Source organism: Nomascus leucogenys, chromosome 9, assembly GCF_006542625.1.
Source record: "Nomascus leucogenys isolate Asia chromosome 9, Asia_NLE_v1, whole genome shotgun sequence".
In the NCBI taxonomy this organism is placed as follows: domain Eukaryota; kingdom Metazoa; phylum Chordata; class Mammalia; order Primates; family Hylobatidae; genus Nomascus; species Nomascus leucogenys.
Window position 1 is genome coordinate 114,602,492 of NC_044389.1, and position 17,378 is coordinate 114,619,869.

A 17,378-nucleotide genomic window follows, 5' to 3' on the forward strand; every position below is an offset into this window, starting at 1 on the left:
CAGCCCTGGGCTCTGCAGGAGGGAGCACACAGCTGTGTGGGAACATGGAGGGCTGGCTCCTGGGCTATCCGAGAAGCTCTGGGTGTTGTCTTAAAGCTGAGGAAAATGGCAGAATCTGGCTGTGCGCCAGAGAGAGAGGAGAGCACGCGTGTGGGTTTGATAGGCCGTGGAGGTCGGGACAGGGCTACGAAGGACTCGGGTGCACAGGCCCCTTCCAGGGTCAGGGTGCACAGCATGTTCTTCTCTGTGACTCAAGGCACGCACTTGTTGAGGGTGGTTTTCTGTATTTTGTTTGAGGTGTCAAGAAAAAGGTTGTTTTCAATGCGGTGGGTGTTGGGGGTGAGTCTGGGGCTGTTGATTCCAGTGGAATGTCCTGAAATGGAAGTGTGGGCAGGACGGAGGGCCAGGCCCCAGTGGGCAGGGTGGCAACATTGTGGAGGGAGAGGGGCTTGTTTCATGTGTCCAGCAGATGGTGACATGTTGGAGTGATAGGGTCTGAGGGAAGAGCCATGTTCAGTCTAAGGCTGTCAAGTTTGCTGAGGAACCTCCAAAATGTCCTGGTAGAGATGGGTAGCAGCTGCCAGGGAGTGTGGATCCCCCTCTCGGGAAGATGCAGGTGGCTGTGTGACGACACTCTGAGGTCTGAGTGCCAGAGATGGTGGCGTGCACAGCGGGGCCCAGGACAAGCCTGGGATCTGACTGTGGAAGGGGTGGGTGGGTGCTGTCCTGGGATCCGACTGTGGAAGGGGTGGGAGTGGGTGCTGTCCTGGGATCGACTGTGGAGGGGTGGGGGTGGTGCTGTCCTGGGATCGACTGTGGAAGGGGTGGGGGTGGGTGCTGTCCTGGGATCCGACTGTGGAAGGGGTGGGGTGGGTGCTGTCCTGGGATCCGACTGTGGAAGGGGGGGTGGGTGCTGTCTGGGATCGACTGTGGAAGGGTGGGTGGGTGCTGTCCCGGGATCTGATCTGACTGTGGAAGGGGTGGGTGGGTGCTGTCCTGGGATCTGACTGTGGAAGGGGTGGGGGTGGGTGCTGTCCTGGTCCTGGGATGCGCTGACTGTGGAAGGGGTGGGGTGGGTGCTGTCCTGGGATCTGACTGTGGAAGGGGGTGGGTGGGTGCTGTCCTGGGATCTGACTGTGGAAGGGGTGGGGGTGGGTGCTGTCCGGGATCGGACTGTGGAAGGGGTGGGTGGGTGCTGTCCTGGGATCCGACTGTGGAAGGGGTGGGTGGGTGCTGTCCTGGGATCCGACTGTGGAAGGGGTGGGGGTGGGTGCTGTCCTGGGATCTGACTGTGGAAGGGGTGGGTGGGTGCTGTCCTGGGATCCGACTGTGGAAGGGGTGGGTGGGTGCTGTCCTGGGATCCGACTGTGGAAGGGGTGGGGGTGGGTGCTGTCCTGGGATCTGACTGTGGAAGGGGTGGGGGTGGGTGCTGTCCTGGGATCTGACTGTGGAAGGGGGTGGGGGTGGGTGCTGTCCTGGGATCGACTGTGGAAGGGGTGGGGGTGGGTGCTGTCCGGGATCCGACTGTGGAAGGGGTGGGTGGGTGGTCCGACTGTGGAAGGGGTGGGGGTGGGTGCTGTCCTGGGATCTGACTGTGGAAGGGGTGGGTGGGTGCTGTCCTGGGATCCGACTGTGGAAGGGGTGGGGGTGGGTGCTGTCCGGGATCCGACTGTGGAAGGGGTGGGTGGGTGCTGTCCTGAGATCCGACTGTGGAAGGGGTGGGGGTGGGTGCTGTCCTGGGATCTGACTGTGGAAGGGGTGGGTGGGTGCTGTCCTGGGATCTGACTGTGGAAGGGGTGGGTGGGTGCTGTCCTGGGATCTGACTGTGGAAGGGGTGGGTGGGTGCTGTCCTGGGATCTGACTGTGGAAGGGCTGGGGGTGGGTGCTGTCCTGGGATCTGACTGTGGAAGGGGTGGGTGGGTGCTGTCCTGGGATCTGACTGTGGAAGGGGTGGGTGGGTGCTGTGAGGGAAAGGCTGCTGCAGCTGGACTCTAACGGGATTTCCATGAGAATTTGAGGTGTGTTGGGGGCAGGGTCAGGATCAAAGACTTGTTTCCTCTACTCAGCGGCCGCTCCTGCAGGGCTGGGCAACAGTGGAGGTCATGCAGGAAGGTGTTCGCTGAAGACTGTGTTCTGTGGCTTGAAGACGCGTGTTCCTCCCGTGAGTGGAATGGAGACTAGACGCCACGTGGCTTGTTGAGAGCGACGTCCTGTGTGATCCCGTGCATAGTGGGCTTACAGCAGAGCTAGTCCTTCCTTTATAGATTATTTTCAGAGTTCGCCTGCCTTTAGATTCTCTGATTAGCGCGTCTGAGGTGGGTCCCAGGAGTCTGCCACCTGCCAGACCAGGCCCCCGCATGTGGCTGGTCCCCAGACACCCTGAGAGCTGCAGCTCAACAGGATCACCTGAGTTTCTTAAATGCGAGTCACCTGCCTTCTCTTCTCTGCTTTCACGCCTCCCCCAGGGTGGGCCAGTCCTGTCAGCCGCAGAGGTACCTGCATGCTGGGGCTCCAAGGAGATTGGGGGTGTGCCTGGTCACCCAGGGAGATTTGGTGACTGAGGATGCTCTGTCATAGTAGCCAACATGTCCTTATTTTTTCACTTTTAATGAAGTTCAATTATTAGGTTTTTTCTGATGCACAATGATGTCCTTATGAAAAACTGGTGATCAAGGAAGCAAACAAGTGTGGGAAAATGATCCTGCCCTTAAACCTAAAAAACAATAAAACAGCAAAGAGCCCTGAAGAGCCCATGAACCTCCTCATGGGGGAGTGAGGAGAGACCTCAGTAATGGCTTAAAAAAAAATCAGATAATACTGAAGAAAATGTAAACTAAATTTTGGGTCTCATTTGGGTAAAGAGATTGTGGTTTACGTTTTGTAGGCATGCATTTTTACACTTATTTATTTTTCTTTGTTGGATTTAGAATTAGTTGCGATAAACATGATTTTTTTTAAATGCAAAAAAATTACTTGGGGTAAGTATACGAAGTCTAATCCCTTTGTGATATTTCTGTACTGAGACTCCATATACAAAAGTGAAGCCCAGACTGTCCGTCTCTAACGAACCAGAGAGAAGTGGTCATCTCCTGCAGGCCGGTCTGGCCATCCTCCCAGTCTTGGGCACACCTGCATCACTGGTGCTTCCTGCCAGGCTGTGACTCTGTGCCCAGGTTTCAGGAGCACATGGAAGTTTTCCTGGGGGCTCCTGCTTTGTCCTGGCTCCCGGAAGCACAGCCTTTTGATGAAGGACTGACTCCCCACTGCCGGGCAACTCGGTGACTGTCCCCCAGGCTGTATTTCTCGCATGGGGCGCAGAGAGTCTGCACGGTGTCCTGGCCCTGGAGCCAGCTCTAGGACTCCACGGCGGCCTTGCCTCTGCCCCTCATCTGGGAACAGGGCAGTGGGGAGGAGAAGGGAACCAGGGTCTCGCCCCTTCTGTGCCTCAAGAACACGGAAACACATGGTCCCACTCCCTCGCACCATTCACAGCCCAAGGTTGTGTGAAGTATTTAAGTTACTTTATAACTTATAACCCCCCTTGACAGTGATGTATTTTATATAAGCAGCACATAGAAAGTGGTAATTTAATACCCTTTCAAGCACGATCTAAACAATAAGGAGCAGATATCACTGTAGAAAAGGTTACTTTCTCCAGGAAACATTTATCCACTGCAGATGGAAATGAATCATCGCTTCCTCCTCGGCTCCTTCTGATGAGCCTGTGAAATTCTGTCCTGTTCACCACTCTTACAGTTACAAGCGTATACCTTTTTTCCTATGATGTATATTTCTTGCCTGTTCACCACTGTTACAAGCTATACCTTTTCTTCTATGATGTATATTTCTTGAAGGCATAGACTAAATCCTAATTCCACAGTATTTGATGCACATACTCAACAGATAATTGTTTGAATGAATGGGTTAATGGAAAATAGAAGTGGTGACAACTTTTAATTCATTATGCCAAACTTCAGGTGCTTACATGCAAAATTTTATGGTCCTTTGGATAAACTGGGCTTCAGTGCAGGGTGGTTAGAGATTGTGGGAATGCGGCAGATGGCTCTGTGGCTCTAGGCTCATGAAGGGCTTGAGGGACTTAGCGGCGGCACCTGTGTTGAAAACTCAATTCCGCAAATCCTGAGTGACCTGCCAGCATGCACAGCTCTGCTTCCCAGCTGATTGCTGCAGAGGCTTCTCCTGAACGCCCCAGGTGAACGTGAATTCAGCCGGCACTGCTGGGCTTCCACAGCAAGTCAGGTGCAGGGATGAGGGAGAGGAGGGGCAGGACCCAGCTCTTCCTGGGCCCCAGCGCCCGTGTGGGGACGCTGCCTGGCCTGGCTCTTCTTAGGGAGGTCAGGGAAACAGTGGCATGGAGGGTCTGTTGGCATGAGCCTCTTGCTGAAACATGGATCCCAGGTCTGTGTGGGAGGCAAAATAGAAATTGATGTGGATGTCCTCAGTAACATAGCAAATACGGGCTCTTCCCTAGGGTGGCTGACCCTCTCCCTCATCTGCTGAGCAAAGGCTCGGCCTTCTGGGCCTCCACAATGAGCTTTTCCCAAGCTCCGTCTACTCTGTGGAGACGGCCGGAGCCAGGGCAGACATGTGTTTGTCACTTTTTCTTGAGACAGAGTCTCGCTCTGTCGCCCAGGCTGGAGTGCAGTGGCGTGATCTCGGCTCACTGCAAGCTCCGCCTCCCCGGTTCATGCTGTTCTCCTGCCTCAGCCTCCCAAGTAGCTGGGATTACAGGCGCCACCACCATGCCCAACTAATTTTTTGTGTTTTTACTAGAGACGAGGTTTCACTGTGTTAGCCAGGATGGTCTTGATCTCCTGACCTTGTGATCCGCCCGCCTTGGCCTCCCAAAGTGCTGGGATTACAGGCGTGAGCCACCGCACCTGGCCGGGTGTTTGTCACTTTTTGAAAGCTACATTTAAGGGATGAAATAGACTGAACAGAATTACTTATTTTTGAACAATACTTAGTCTATCAGAACACTTAAATATAGTTAATGTATTTGAATAATAAGGAAGAAATTTCCCTCTCTGTTTCCAAAGCAAAAGTATAAACAACCTTTTACTTGGCAGGGACTTCACTCTATTTCTAAAAAGCCAGCAAGCACTATTCCTGAAATAGACCGATCTGTTCCTCTGCATAGACCCTATTAACATTTTAGCTACATCTCTGCCGTATCTTGATGTGATAGATTATAGAAAATTTCTTGCTACTGGAACTTCACGATGCTTTCCTTTTAAACATCAGATAGAAAGTATGGATAGTAAATCTCAGATTAGTTGCCATTCTTGGTCTTGGTAGAGCTGCCACCGACAGCCCCCGTCACTTACAACAGAGTGTCTCTCTCCAGCAACCCAGCTTAGATTGCAGACTGAGCCAGGCTCACCCAGGATTCAGTGCAACGTCTTCCAAAGCTGTAGCCACTGCTCTCAGAAGAGACTTGAGAAGCCCTCCCTTTGATGCCTGCGTGTGGCTGTTCTCCGATCACAGTAGCTACAGCAGCATCTCAGGGGATGCTGGCAGGGGTGTCCTGGGTATGACACTGCGGCAGCACCTGCAGCATCTGAACGAAATGGGCCGTGACATTGAGCAGCCTAGGGGAGTCCAAAGCCGCATTTCAAAGGTGCAGTGGCCCGAGGTGAACCCCAGAGCCTGGCACTGAGGTGCCTGGAGTTGACCTGTCACAACTCCATTGAGAGAGCTGGCTGAATTCTGTACCTGCGTGGGCAAGATGGCTGTGTTTGCTCTTGGACCCTTCCCAGGCCAGGGCTAGGGAGGTTGTCTGCACAGCTAGTGGGAGCTTGACTGTTCACACTCGGGGCTGAGTCCCTCACCTTTCTCTGAGCCCAGGGAAGATGGACATACTGCTGTGACACAGCCAGCCTGGCAGGAGGAAGGCGCGTGTGGGTTTGTGCACCAAGGCCTCCTTCCTCTTGAGGAGCAGGAAGGGCGTTTGGGATCCTGCTTCCAGCTGCTTTCCCTTGCTCGGTTCTTGGCCTCGGGGGCCAGGAGAAGCTGAATGCAGACCTGAAGCCTGGACCCCTTCCACAGCCTCCGCGGCGCTTGTGGTGGTAAGCGGGTTGTGGCATTTGGAACTCCAAGCCCTACCCTGGCATGCCTGCCCCTTGGGGCATCTCAGGCCCTGCTGTGTGCCAGGCTTCATGGCGGGGTAGGCGGCAGCAAGGGCTGTGGGGAGGAGGGGGCATGGTACGTGGACCATGTGGAGAAGCATCAGGGAGGGACTTGAGGCAGTGACAGCAGAGCCGAGACCTGCAAGGAGGGGACTGGCTGGGGGGTGTTGGAGCTCAGAAGGCTGCCTCTACCAGAGCCACAGTGTCCAGTGAGGGCAGAGGGAGGACCGAGGACCGGGGAAGCCATGTGCATGGTTCGCATCAGGTATGTACCAGAGCCACAGTGTCCAGTGAGGGCAGAGGGGACACCGAGGCCCAAGGAAGCTGTGTGCATGGTTCGCATCAGGTGTGCAGGCCTGCCCGGCTGTGCTGCCCTTCTCAGTCCTGGCCGGGCCTGGGGTCCCAGAGGGAAGGGAACATCCTTGCGTCTCCCTCTTCTTGCTTTCCTGTTGCTTCCTGGTCAAGGAATGCTTTTTTATTGCAACTCTGGCAATTATTCTGAATATTAAGAGGAGTTTCACAAAATTGTAGGGGGAGAGGAGCTAGGGATTCATTTTTTTTCTCCACCTGATTTTACACGAGGCTTCTGCCATCCCTTAGTGTGCAGGCAGAGTGCAGATGCTCTGCGGTTATTTGTCCAGGAGGAGAAGAGCTTCTGGGAACTCACAGATCTGATTGTTGCAATAGCACTGACATTTTTACATGGAGAATGCTGATATCTATAGTAAACGGAGTAAAACTTCAGTAGCCTCAATATAAAGATGCCGAGATGATCTTAGAGCCACTTTGTCCATAGATCCTTCTGTAGCGTGGAACTGCAGTGTCTATCAGCCTCTGTGGTCAATGGCCACCTGTGGGTAATTGAATGCTTGAAGTGCAAATGAGAATCTGAACTTCTAATTTAATTTTAGACAAATAGCTACATGGGCTGGGCGCCGTGGCTCATACCTCTATTCTTGGCAGTTTGGGAGGTCGAGGCAGGTGGATCACGTGAGGTCAGGAGTTTGAGACCAGACTGGCCAACATGGTGAAATCCCGTCTCTACTAAAAATACAAAAAATTAGCTGGGCATGGTGACAGGCATCTGTAATCCCAGCTACTCGGGAGGCCAAGGTAGGAGAATTACTTGAACCCGAGAGGCAGAGGTTTGCAGCAAGCCGAGATTGTGCCACTGCACTCCAGCCTGGGTGACAGAGGGAGACTCTGTCTTAAGAAAAAAAAGATTAAAAAAAAAAAAACCAAAAAACCTACACGTCCCTAATTGCTTCTGTAGGAGACCGTATGGTTCCAGAAGGTAGACCTTGTGTTGGGGACTCTGCATTGTCAGGCTGGAGACACAGTCTCCCTTCCTAGCAGCGTGGGTCCCTGGGCTGCCCTTCTACCAGAAGGGATGGTGGTGTCTCTGGAGGTATCTGTGGACTCAGATCTATGTGGATTAGTGACTTGTGTTACTCGCAGATACTTAATTTTATGGGTAAATAAATACCCGGACTTGCTGCGAGCTTCAGGGCAAGAATCGGGAGTAGGGAGTGAAAAGTGCCGAGGGCACCCATGGCTTGTCCTGCTGCCCCTGGCACCTGGTCGGGGGGTCCCCTCCCCTCTGAAGCCCCTGGCACCTGGTCGGGGGTCCCGTCCCCATCTGAAGCCCCCGGCACTTGATTGGGGTCTCCTCCTCTCTGAACCCCCCGGCACCTGGTCGGGGCGCCCCTCCTCTCTGAAGCCACCAGATCCTCCTGGCCTGCAGTGCTGCTTCTCCAAATGCTGCCCTTGGCTGTTTTCCAGGAGTCACTGGCGCCCGAGCAGGCTGCATGTGTCACTTCTGCATGGTTTTGGGGTGTCGGTGAAGCTCATTCGTCTCGTCTTCCTTCTCCTGTGCCACATCTCACCTGTTGGCTTGTGGGTGGGTCTGTCCGAGTCCGTGTGTGTACGCATTGTGCGTTCTCAGGCTGTACTTGGTGCTTAGGTGACAAGGACGTCTTAGAGCAATGGACTGTCTGCTCCAAAGGGCGCAGTATGTGAATTGAGACATGGTTTACTTGTGGGGTTTAAATTTTCTGGGTGTTGGAGGCAATTAGGGGAAAAAAGGTCTAAAAAGGCCCCTGGGGATGAGGGAGGCGATAATGAAAAAAATGACTTTATACACACTTAGCAGTTGATTTAATTTGAAGGTAAATTTTGCATTTTGGGGACTCTTAAAGCTACTGTTTGTAGGGATTCCTTGATGAGCTTCTTGTTTTTTGTCAAGTAGAAAGTAAAGTGGATCGGTTTTGCCTTTAATTCTGACTAACTAGAATCTACTTCCCGTTTCCCCCCATTCATGTTAGGGTGGGGATTGGACTAGAAGAGCTGTAGGATGTTTATTTCTGATCTTAAAGGAATTTTTTCTTTACTCACTTTTTTTTTTTTTTTTTTTGGTGAGCTGCTATTTTTCCTGCAATGCACTGTTCTTTGGTTTGGGAAATGTGCTATATTTGTACCGTGCTTTAAATGTACACAATGGTTCTAAATTGCTACTTTAAAGTTAGATATAACATCTTAATTAAAATGTCATCCATAAATCAGGCACAGTCTGTGAGGTCATGCAAGCATGGAAGCTCCACAGTCTGAGGCCTGGAGACCCCTCTTGCCGCTTCCAGCCGTGTCTCCTCCCCCGGCCATGTCCCCTCTGGCCACGTCTCCTCCCCCCACCACACCATGTCACCCCGCATCCCCCGCCAAGTCACCTCTGGCCACATCACTTCCCTCCCAGCCACATAACCTCTGGCCTCGCTGCATCCCTCCATCCCTCCATCCCGGTGGCCTCCGCGGCTCCTGCCGACTGCCCTTCTGAGGGTCTGTTCGAGGCTCCTTTCCTGTCTTCTGCTCCTGAGTGGGTCTCGGGCCTGGATGTTTTACAGGACACAAGTTTCTTCCCTTCCAGCCGTGGGTCTCTGGGCGACAACTCCAGAGAGGGCACCAAGCTCTCCTTACCCACCTGGGGGCCCTGAGCCCTGACTGCCAGGGCTTTCCTGGGGGGTCGGGCAGACTCATGTGTGAATTGGACTGAAAAGGTGCTTCCAGGAATCCTCGTTTTAAGTGCACTGGGGCAGAGGTGGGGACAGGGGACCACCATACCACCTGGTTTGCTCAGAATTTGGTCCCGATCACAGCCAATGAGGCAACACAAGCACCTCCTAAATGAAGCATTCCAGACTGCTTTTACACATGACAGTTGTGATGGCTGAAAAAGTCTTCACACAACGAGTGAGTTTGAGCTGCATTTGAAGGAAGAACAGGTCCCTGCAGGTGGAAATGAGAGATAAGGGTGACCCAAGCCATCAGCAGCTGCGGGTGGGGTGGTGTGGGCTTCCCAGGGATGGTGGGCGTGGCTGAAATGCAGGAGAGGGCAGGGGTGCGATGGAACAGCAGGGCAGCGTTAAAGTCCCCCTGCAGAGAGGGACGTGACTGAGATTTTATCACATATATAAACTGAGAGATGATTTGAGGATGATTTCTGGGAGCCCGTGGGAAGAGCACGTGGTCATCATCAGTTCTCTGGATCTCTGAAAACAGTCATGCCTCTGCCTATCTTGTTGAGTTATTGTGAAGATCAAATCAGATAATCTTCAGCGAGCCTTGTAAATGCTAAAGCTCATGACAGAGACTGTTCCAGCCCCCTTGTCTCCACCCTCCCTTCCTCCTGGATAATGTGAACCCTGCTGGGTACCTTGCTGTCTGCCTGCCTTCCCGGTCTGTAACATGAGGCCTGAGTATTTGCTGGGTACCTCACTTGCCTGCCTTACAGCTGGCTGTGGCCTTGCCACACACACTTGGCTGGCACATAAGCGGAAGCACTCGCCGGGCCTGGGAGGGCTTTCTGACATGTGGGTGCATGCTTTTCCCTGTAGGCTGGAGCTGCAGGAGCCCTCCTAGATCAGAGGACCAAGGCTGTGGCCTCGGGGTGGGGGCTGGGGGAGCTTCCTGGGTTTATTGTGTGGGTGAGAGCAAACTTCAGTCCCGCTGCAGCACTGGGATTCAGGGTTCCCTCTGGAATGTTCTGAATGAGAAACAGGAAGTATGCAGAGGTGCGTCTTCTGAGGATTGGATGGTTATCTTGGGAGAGCACCTGGTGCCCCTGAGCTATGAACCTGCAGAACTGCTTCTTCCACTAACGGCCTTCTTTATCTAAAGAATGACTTACAAACTCTGCCACTTCAGATGTAAGTATGTGCAGGTGTGGCCTGATAAATGAACAAATCGACTCTTTCATCTCAAGGAAAATACCTTACATTATTCCCAATGATAGACATTTGAGCTTTCCAGTGAAAATTAAAATATAAAAATCTTGTGTCCACCACTTTTTCATGTGACCAATGGTGATATTGATGTGATTTTTTTTGACATTATATAATGAAACATGGAAGCTGCTCATAACTCTGAACCAGTGTTTTCTAACCAAAGTGTGATTACAAAATCGTGTGCTGGTAAAAGAGCCATTCAAGTGCAGGACAGACCAGTCGGCTTAGAAGGAATTGGGGCAGGAAGGCCCGTTGACCAGGGTCCAGACTCTGCATTGCAGAAGTGCCGCTTGTTGCATTTGGCAGCAGAGAATACCTAAAATTATCTGAAAACACAATGAAAATACTTCTTCCTAACTGTATATAAGCATGGGGTCAGACTTTCTTCATAAACTTCAACCACAGCTCTGCAGCCCACTTAACGCAGATGCAGGCGTGAGAACCCTGCTGTCTGAGGTGTAGAGAGGTGTTAGGTGTTTTCACAGCAGCACAAACTGTTGCCACACTGCTGCTTATTTTGGAAAATGGTTTTTTCTTTAAGACTATGTTGTTTATTACCATGTAATGACTTTATTTAAAATAAATTTGTTACTTTTTTTTTTTTTTTTTTTTTGAGACAGAGTCTTGCTCTGTCACCCAGGCTGGAGTGCAGTGGCGTGACCTCGGCTCACTTCAACCTCCACCTCCTGGGTTCAAGCGATTCTCCTGCCTCAGCCTCCCAACTAGCTGGGACTACAGGCACCCACCACCACTCCTGGATAATTTTTATATTTTAGTAGAGATGGGGTTTCACCATGTTGGTCAGGCTGGTCTGGAACTCTAACCTGAAGTGATCCACCTGCCTCGGCCTCCCAAAGTGCTGGGATTACAGGCATGAGCCACTGTGCCCAGCCTCATGAGAAAGCTTTTTGTGATCTTTAATAAAGTACAAAGGGTTCCTGAGACCCAAAAGTTTGAAGACCACTGGCTTAAACCGACAACACATTGTCCACGATTCTTCAGTGTACCTTCTAATCTGTTGCTGGAGAAAGGATGTAAGGGGTTGCTTTACTTTTTTCCTTTCACAACTCAGTGGGCCTGGGACAACTGGATATCCACATGGAAAAGGATGGACTGGACCCTCCCTCACCCTACACAAAAAAATGTCTCAAAATGGATCCAGTGTAAGAGCCGATAGTGTGAGACCCATTCTGTCAGTCTGCTGGGTACCGTAACAGACACCACAGACCATGAGGCTTAAACAACAGCATCTTATTTCCTTTGTTCTGGAGGCTGGAAGCCTGGGGTCAAAGTCTGGGCAGGGTTGCATCCTCCGGGGCCTCACCCCATGCTGTGTAGACAGCGTCTTCTCTGTGTCCTCATGGGTTTCTCTTATGTGTGTGTAGCACTGAGGACTCTGTGTGTCTAAATTCTCTCCTATTATAAGAACACCAGTCAGAGCCGGGTGTGGTGGCTCACACCTGTAATCCCAGCATTTTGGGAGGCTGAGGTGGGTGGATCACCTGAGGTCAGGAGTTCCAGATCAGCCTGGCCAACATGGTGAAACCTCATCTCTATTAAAAATACAAAAAATTAGCTGGGCATTGTGGCAGATGCCTGTAATCCCAGCTACTCAGGAGGCTGAGGCAGGAGAATCGCTTGAACCTGGGAGGCGGAGGTTGCCGTGAGCTGAGATCATGCCATTACACTCCAGCCTGGGCAATGAGAGTGAAACTCTCAAAAAAAAAAAAAAAAAAAAAAAAAACCACACCAGTCATATTGGATCAAGGCCTTACTCTTAAGATCTTATGGGACCTAAATTGCCACGTTAAAGGCCCTGTATTTAAATACAGTGACATTTTGAGTTTCTGGATGTTGTGACTTTAACATGGGAATCCTGGTGGGGGGGGGGACACAGTTCAGCCCATGACACCCTTAGGGGAGAATCCAGGTGAAACTGTTACGTTGGATTAAGCAGTTGTTCCTTAGATGAGACGTCTAAAGCATAACAAGCAACGGAAGAGAAAAAGTATCAAAATTAAAAATGTTCATTTCAAAGGATACTATTAAAGTAAAAAATCCCACAGAACAAGATACATTATCCTGATAAGGGCCTGATATCAAGAATATCTTTAAAAACTCTTACTCAGCAATAAAAAGAAAATCCAATTTAAAAATGGACAAAGGATTTGAATAGACATTCTCCAAAGAAAGATATAAATGCCTTAAAAAGCACATGAGATGTTCAACAGAATTCGTCATCTTAGAAATGGAAATCAAAACCACCGTGAGATGCCACTTCACAACCACTGGGATGAGTAAAACCCCAGTATTGGATGGTGACATGTTGGTGAAGATGGGAAAATTGGAATCTATATATTGCTAGTGGGAGGGGAAGGCAAATGGTACAGTTGCTTTGGAAAAGTCTGGCAGTTCCTCAGAAAAGTTAAGCATAAAATCACCATACGACCCAGCAATTTCACTCCCAGGCATATGCCGAAGAAAACTGAAAACATTTTTACAAAAAAATCTTATGCAAGAATCTTCATAGCAGCATTATTCGTAATAGTCAGTAGAAACAGCCCAGGTGTCTGTCAACAGATGAACGGATAAAGAAAATATATGCACACGATGGAGTATCACTCAGCCATAAAAAGGAACAAAACAGCACGTGCTCCAACCCCAACGAGCCTTGAACGTGAAAGATGCCGGCGCCAAAGGTCACGCCAAAGGTCATGCACTGTGTGAGTCCACTCACAACAGGCGTCCAGAATGGGCAAATCCAGAGAAACAGAAGTCAGCTGGCGATTGCCGGGGACTGGTGGAAGGAAGGAGCAGGTGCTGACTCTTAATGGATTCAAGGTTTCTTTTGCGGGTGGTGAAAAAGTCCCAGAATTAAATACTAGTGGTGATTGTTGTGCAGCTTTGAGAATATGCTAAAAAGACTGAATTGTACCCTTTAATATGGGGGATTTTATGGTTTGTAAATTGCTTTTCAATTTAAAAAGAAACTAAAGAACTTATTTGGTGTTGATATTTAGAATGTGAAAGAGACTGTATCCAAAACATGTTACTATGTAACTCACGTCCCCAGAGAGTTAAACTTCATTTTCTGAGGATCTTAAAGGATGTGTTTGAGCCTAGGAGACACAATGATCCATACTATATGTTACAGCCCATCTTACTGATTTCTGTCTCGTGTAACAACTGTATTCAGGGAAAACCAACATGTAAACGTGAGCTGAATGCTCTGCAGAAGCACATTCCTCTTACCCAGATGGTCTTTAGTGGTGCAGTAAGAGATAGGGTCATAGCAATGTCAGTTTAATTTCCATGGCAACAGGAATTTGGCACATCTGATGAGTTAGATCTCCCTGCACAGCTCCTAACAGGGTTACCCATTTCTGTGTGGGGTGTCTGTACGTTCTCGGTACTATCAGTGATGACACCTGCACAAACACTTGCCCGGAAATGTGCACAAAGCTGGTGAAGGCAGAGGACAGGCGAGTGGGAAGCATGGCTCAGCCCTTGCAAAGGAGACGGTTATTCCTAACGCAGAAGATTCGGGAACATGATCCTTGGGAAGACTGGTGATGTCCATGGATCTCACCGCTGTCCAGTTGTATCTGTGCAGTGAGTTACCAAAGCCGCCAGAACCACATGTGTTGGTATTGGTGTCATCATCATCACTCAATGTTTCTGACTTTTGGTATTGGTGTCATCGTCATCACTCAACGTTTCTGACTTTTCCTGGTGCTGAGGATGACTGCATGTGGCAGAAGCAAAGTGCTGGGCTTAGAAAAGAACTGGGATCTGATTATCTGTGCTATCAAGAGGGGCAGGGTCAGAACTCCCCACTCCCCAATCCGATAAGAACTGGGATCTGATGATCTGTGGTATCGAGAGGGGCAGGGTTAGAACCCCCCAATCCCCAATTCGATTGTTGAAGAAATAGTTAGCTTGGGAGGGTTTTTACTCCTAAGGCTGAAGCTCGCATTTCTGGAGCCTGGGCTGTCAGCCGTGGTGGTTGGGGAATGCTGGGGCTGTGGTCGTCCGGCCGCCGGCAGCCCTGCTGTGGTGGGTCCTGCCTCTTTGACACCGTTCATTTCTGAAGCTTGTTTTCCCCAGTGTTGGAAGTAGCAGCACTGGAGGAATGGCCTTCTTCCTACAGCAAAGCTCTGCCAGGAGAGGAGAAGACACGGAGCGTCTGTTGAGGGACGTGATGTTCTGGGCACTGCACCATGCGTTCTGCTTCTCAGCGTTGCCTCCCGGTTGATGTTACCGTCACCTGGCATCGCCCAGGAGGTAACTCGCAGATGCCACACTGACGGGAAGCCGCGACAGTGCAGTTTGAATCCAGGGCCATCTGGAGCACTTCAGCAAGGTCGGGCTGGATGCATGCGCTCCACCCAGTGGGTGGCCTGTGGAGCTGGGGTGGCGTGAGAGCCAGAGGGTCCTGGTGGAACACTGTCAGATGACAGGAAAGAGGCCCATGAGGACAGGAACCAGTGGATTCGAGGCAGGGAACCGAAGGAGCTCGGAAAGGAGCGAGCCGTCACAGGGTGGGAGGCTCAGGAGCCAGCAGGCAAGTGGGATGTGGCCTCAAGGTGCTGCTGGGTTGGTGAGGGGCCTTCTGTGACTTTTCAGTTGTAGGGGTGGGTGCCGGCTCCCGTAGATAGAAGAGCCAAGTGTCCTGCAGGAGACCAATGTGTGTCCTGGGAGTCCCCAGGGGCGTGTCCTGGCACGGGGCCCAGAGGCCCCTGACAAGGCTCAGTGCACCAAGCACACAGCGGATTGTTGGTGCGTGACCCAACGAGAAAATGAGGAAATGCGGTGAGGAGGGCCGAGAGACAGGTGCAGGGATGCACGGGATGGGGTGCGGTCAGGTGGAGGGTTACACTGTGGGGTCCAGGAGAGACGGGTGTGGTCGGGTGGAGGGTCATGCTGTGGGGATGCAGGAGAGATGGGTGTGGTCGGGTGGAGGGTCACGCTGTGGGGTGCAGGAGAGACGGGTGTGGTCGGGTGGAGGGTCACGCTGTGGGTGCAGGAGAGACGGTGTGGTCGGTGGAGGGTCAGCTGTGGGGTGCAGGAGAGACAGGGTGTGGGGTGGGGGTGGTGTGGTCGGGTGGAGGGTCATGCTGTGGGGTGCAGGAGAGACAGGTGTGGCCGGGTGGAGGGTCACGCTGTGGGGTGCAGGAGAGACAGGTGTGGCCGGGTGGAGGGTCACGCTGTGGGGTGCAGGAGAGACGGTGTGGCGGGTGGAGGGTCACGCTGTGGGGTGCAGGAGAGACAGGTGTGGCCGGGTGGAGGGTCACGCTGTGGGGTGCAGGAGAGATGGGTGTGGTCAGGTGGAGGGTCACGCTGCGGGGTCTGGGAAATGTGTTGTTTTTGCTTCTTTCTGAGCAGCTAGACCTGAGCATGTCTGTGCTTTGACATTTAACCTGTGCACTGTCCTCGGCAGGGTGCGTGCCTCTGTGACAGAGGACACCTTGGCCAGAGTGGGTGTCAGCGGCAGTGGCTAGACTCAGGGTCCGTGAATGTTGAGTGATAGACGTGTTTGGTACATTCTCAGCTCCTGCCCAGGTGCCTCCCGAGCATTGGGTGTCGTGGCTCCCCACACCCTTCCTATCTGCGTGCAGCACGACCACCACCTTCCTACCATGTGTTTGTCCTATCACGGCTGCCGTGTCTAATGCACGCGTTGCTTTCCAGCTACTTTCCTATAATCAAAACCCTTGAAAGACTTTACCTGTGTTTCAGAGAGGACAGGGTTATTAGTCTTTCATGATTGCTCTGAGGATTTCTAAAAGCAAATGCACCTTACAGGATGCAAGAAATGGGAGACAGTAATTATTACTTTTCTCAGTTAAAGTCTTTTTATTGTGGTAAAATTACATAGCACTCCCACCATTTTTAAGTGTACGGTTTGGTGTGGCATTAAGTATATTCACACTGTCATGCCACGATCACCGCCATCTTCCCGGTCTCTCCATGCTTGAAACTCGGTCTGCCAAACACTAGCTTTCCTCCTGCCCCAGCTCTGGTAAGCACTACAGATTGTTTATAGAATAGGCTTTCTCAGTAAGAGAAGGGGCAAGGAGAAGAGGACTCAAGACTGTCTTGAGGTTTGAGGAAGTGTTTTAGGTTTTGCTCTCTGGTTCCCAGTGTAAAGGAACTTTCCCCCTGTGACGGGGGCACTTGCCCTCAAACACGCCTGAGATAATTGTGTGAGGATGGTGCTGCGTTGTGACAGCTCTGAACTTGGTCTCCTTGGAAGTTACCAAGTACATAGCTTTGGCATTTACCATCTAGTGTCTGCGGGAGATCTAGAATTTGAACATTGTTGACTTTAGAACACACACATCATTTTTATAACACCTTACCTGTTCTCATAAATAGGAAATACGCTGTGTCCTTTTTATTTTGCTGTAATATTCTGTGTTGCAGTAGCAGTAGTTGCAGCGGATGCTACTTCTGATTCATGGTTATTGCCAAACACAAGCTTCTAGAAACCATGTGAAAAGTGAAGGGGAAAGTGGTTTTCTGTAAATGGCTTTTTTGAACATCTTGTTTTTTTCTGGAATATCTGTTGTGGTGTCAAACATTTTCATATTTAGGGGTTTTGTAATGTGTTTTATACTGATTAGCTTTGGAATCCCATGTTTTTGCATATTGTGGGTCTGCTTTATCCTGTTATTCTATGATATAGCGTTTTTCAAAACTATTGGTTATTTCACTTTAAAAACCAAAGCAGCTTACAGTATGAGTGTGATTCCTGTAAGAATTTAATTGTAAAATTGATTTGTGTTCAATAAAGTTACTGGAATGACTAGTTAGATCAGTGGACAAAAAGATAAGAACACGTCAAGTCTCTGGACCAGGAAGGACTTCCAAATAATACACGTGATACACAGTGATTTCTTAACAAAATATTAGATTTAGTACATAACTTTTTAAAACCTCTATATTTTCT

General features: G+C 50.8%; 1 protein-coding gene across 4 annotated transcripts in view; it reads left to right on the forward strand.

Annotated features, from left to right (window-relative positions):
* Nucleotides 1-4,879: 4,879 nt before the first annotated feature.
* DIP2C (disco interacting protein 2 homolog C) overlaps nucleotides 4,880-17,378 on the forward strand; it is a 278,224-nt gene continuing 265,725 nt past the window's right edge. For 2 of the 4 annotated variants that reach the window (XM_030819372.1, XM_030819373.1), the window contains exon 1: nucleotides 14,129-14,789. In XM_030819372.1, the coding sequence (XP_030675232.1) occupies nucleotides 14,681-14,789 (109 nt within the window). In that variant the 5' untranslated portion in view covers nucleotides 14,129-14,680. Of the gene's footprint in view, nucleotides 6,090-14,128; nucleotides 14,790-17,378 lie in introns of those variants that run through there. The other 2 variants (XM_030819374.1, XM_030819375.1) reach the window with 2 other exon arrangements.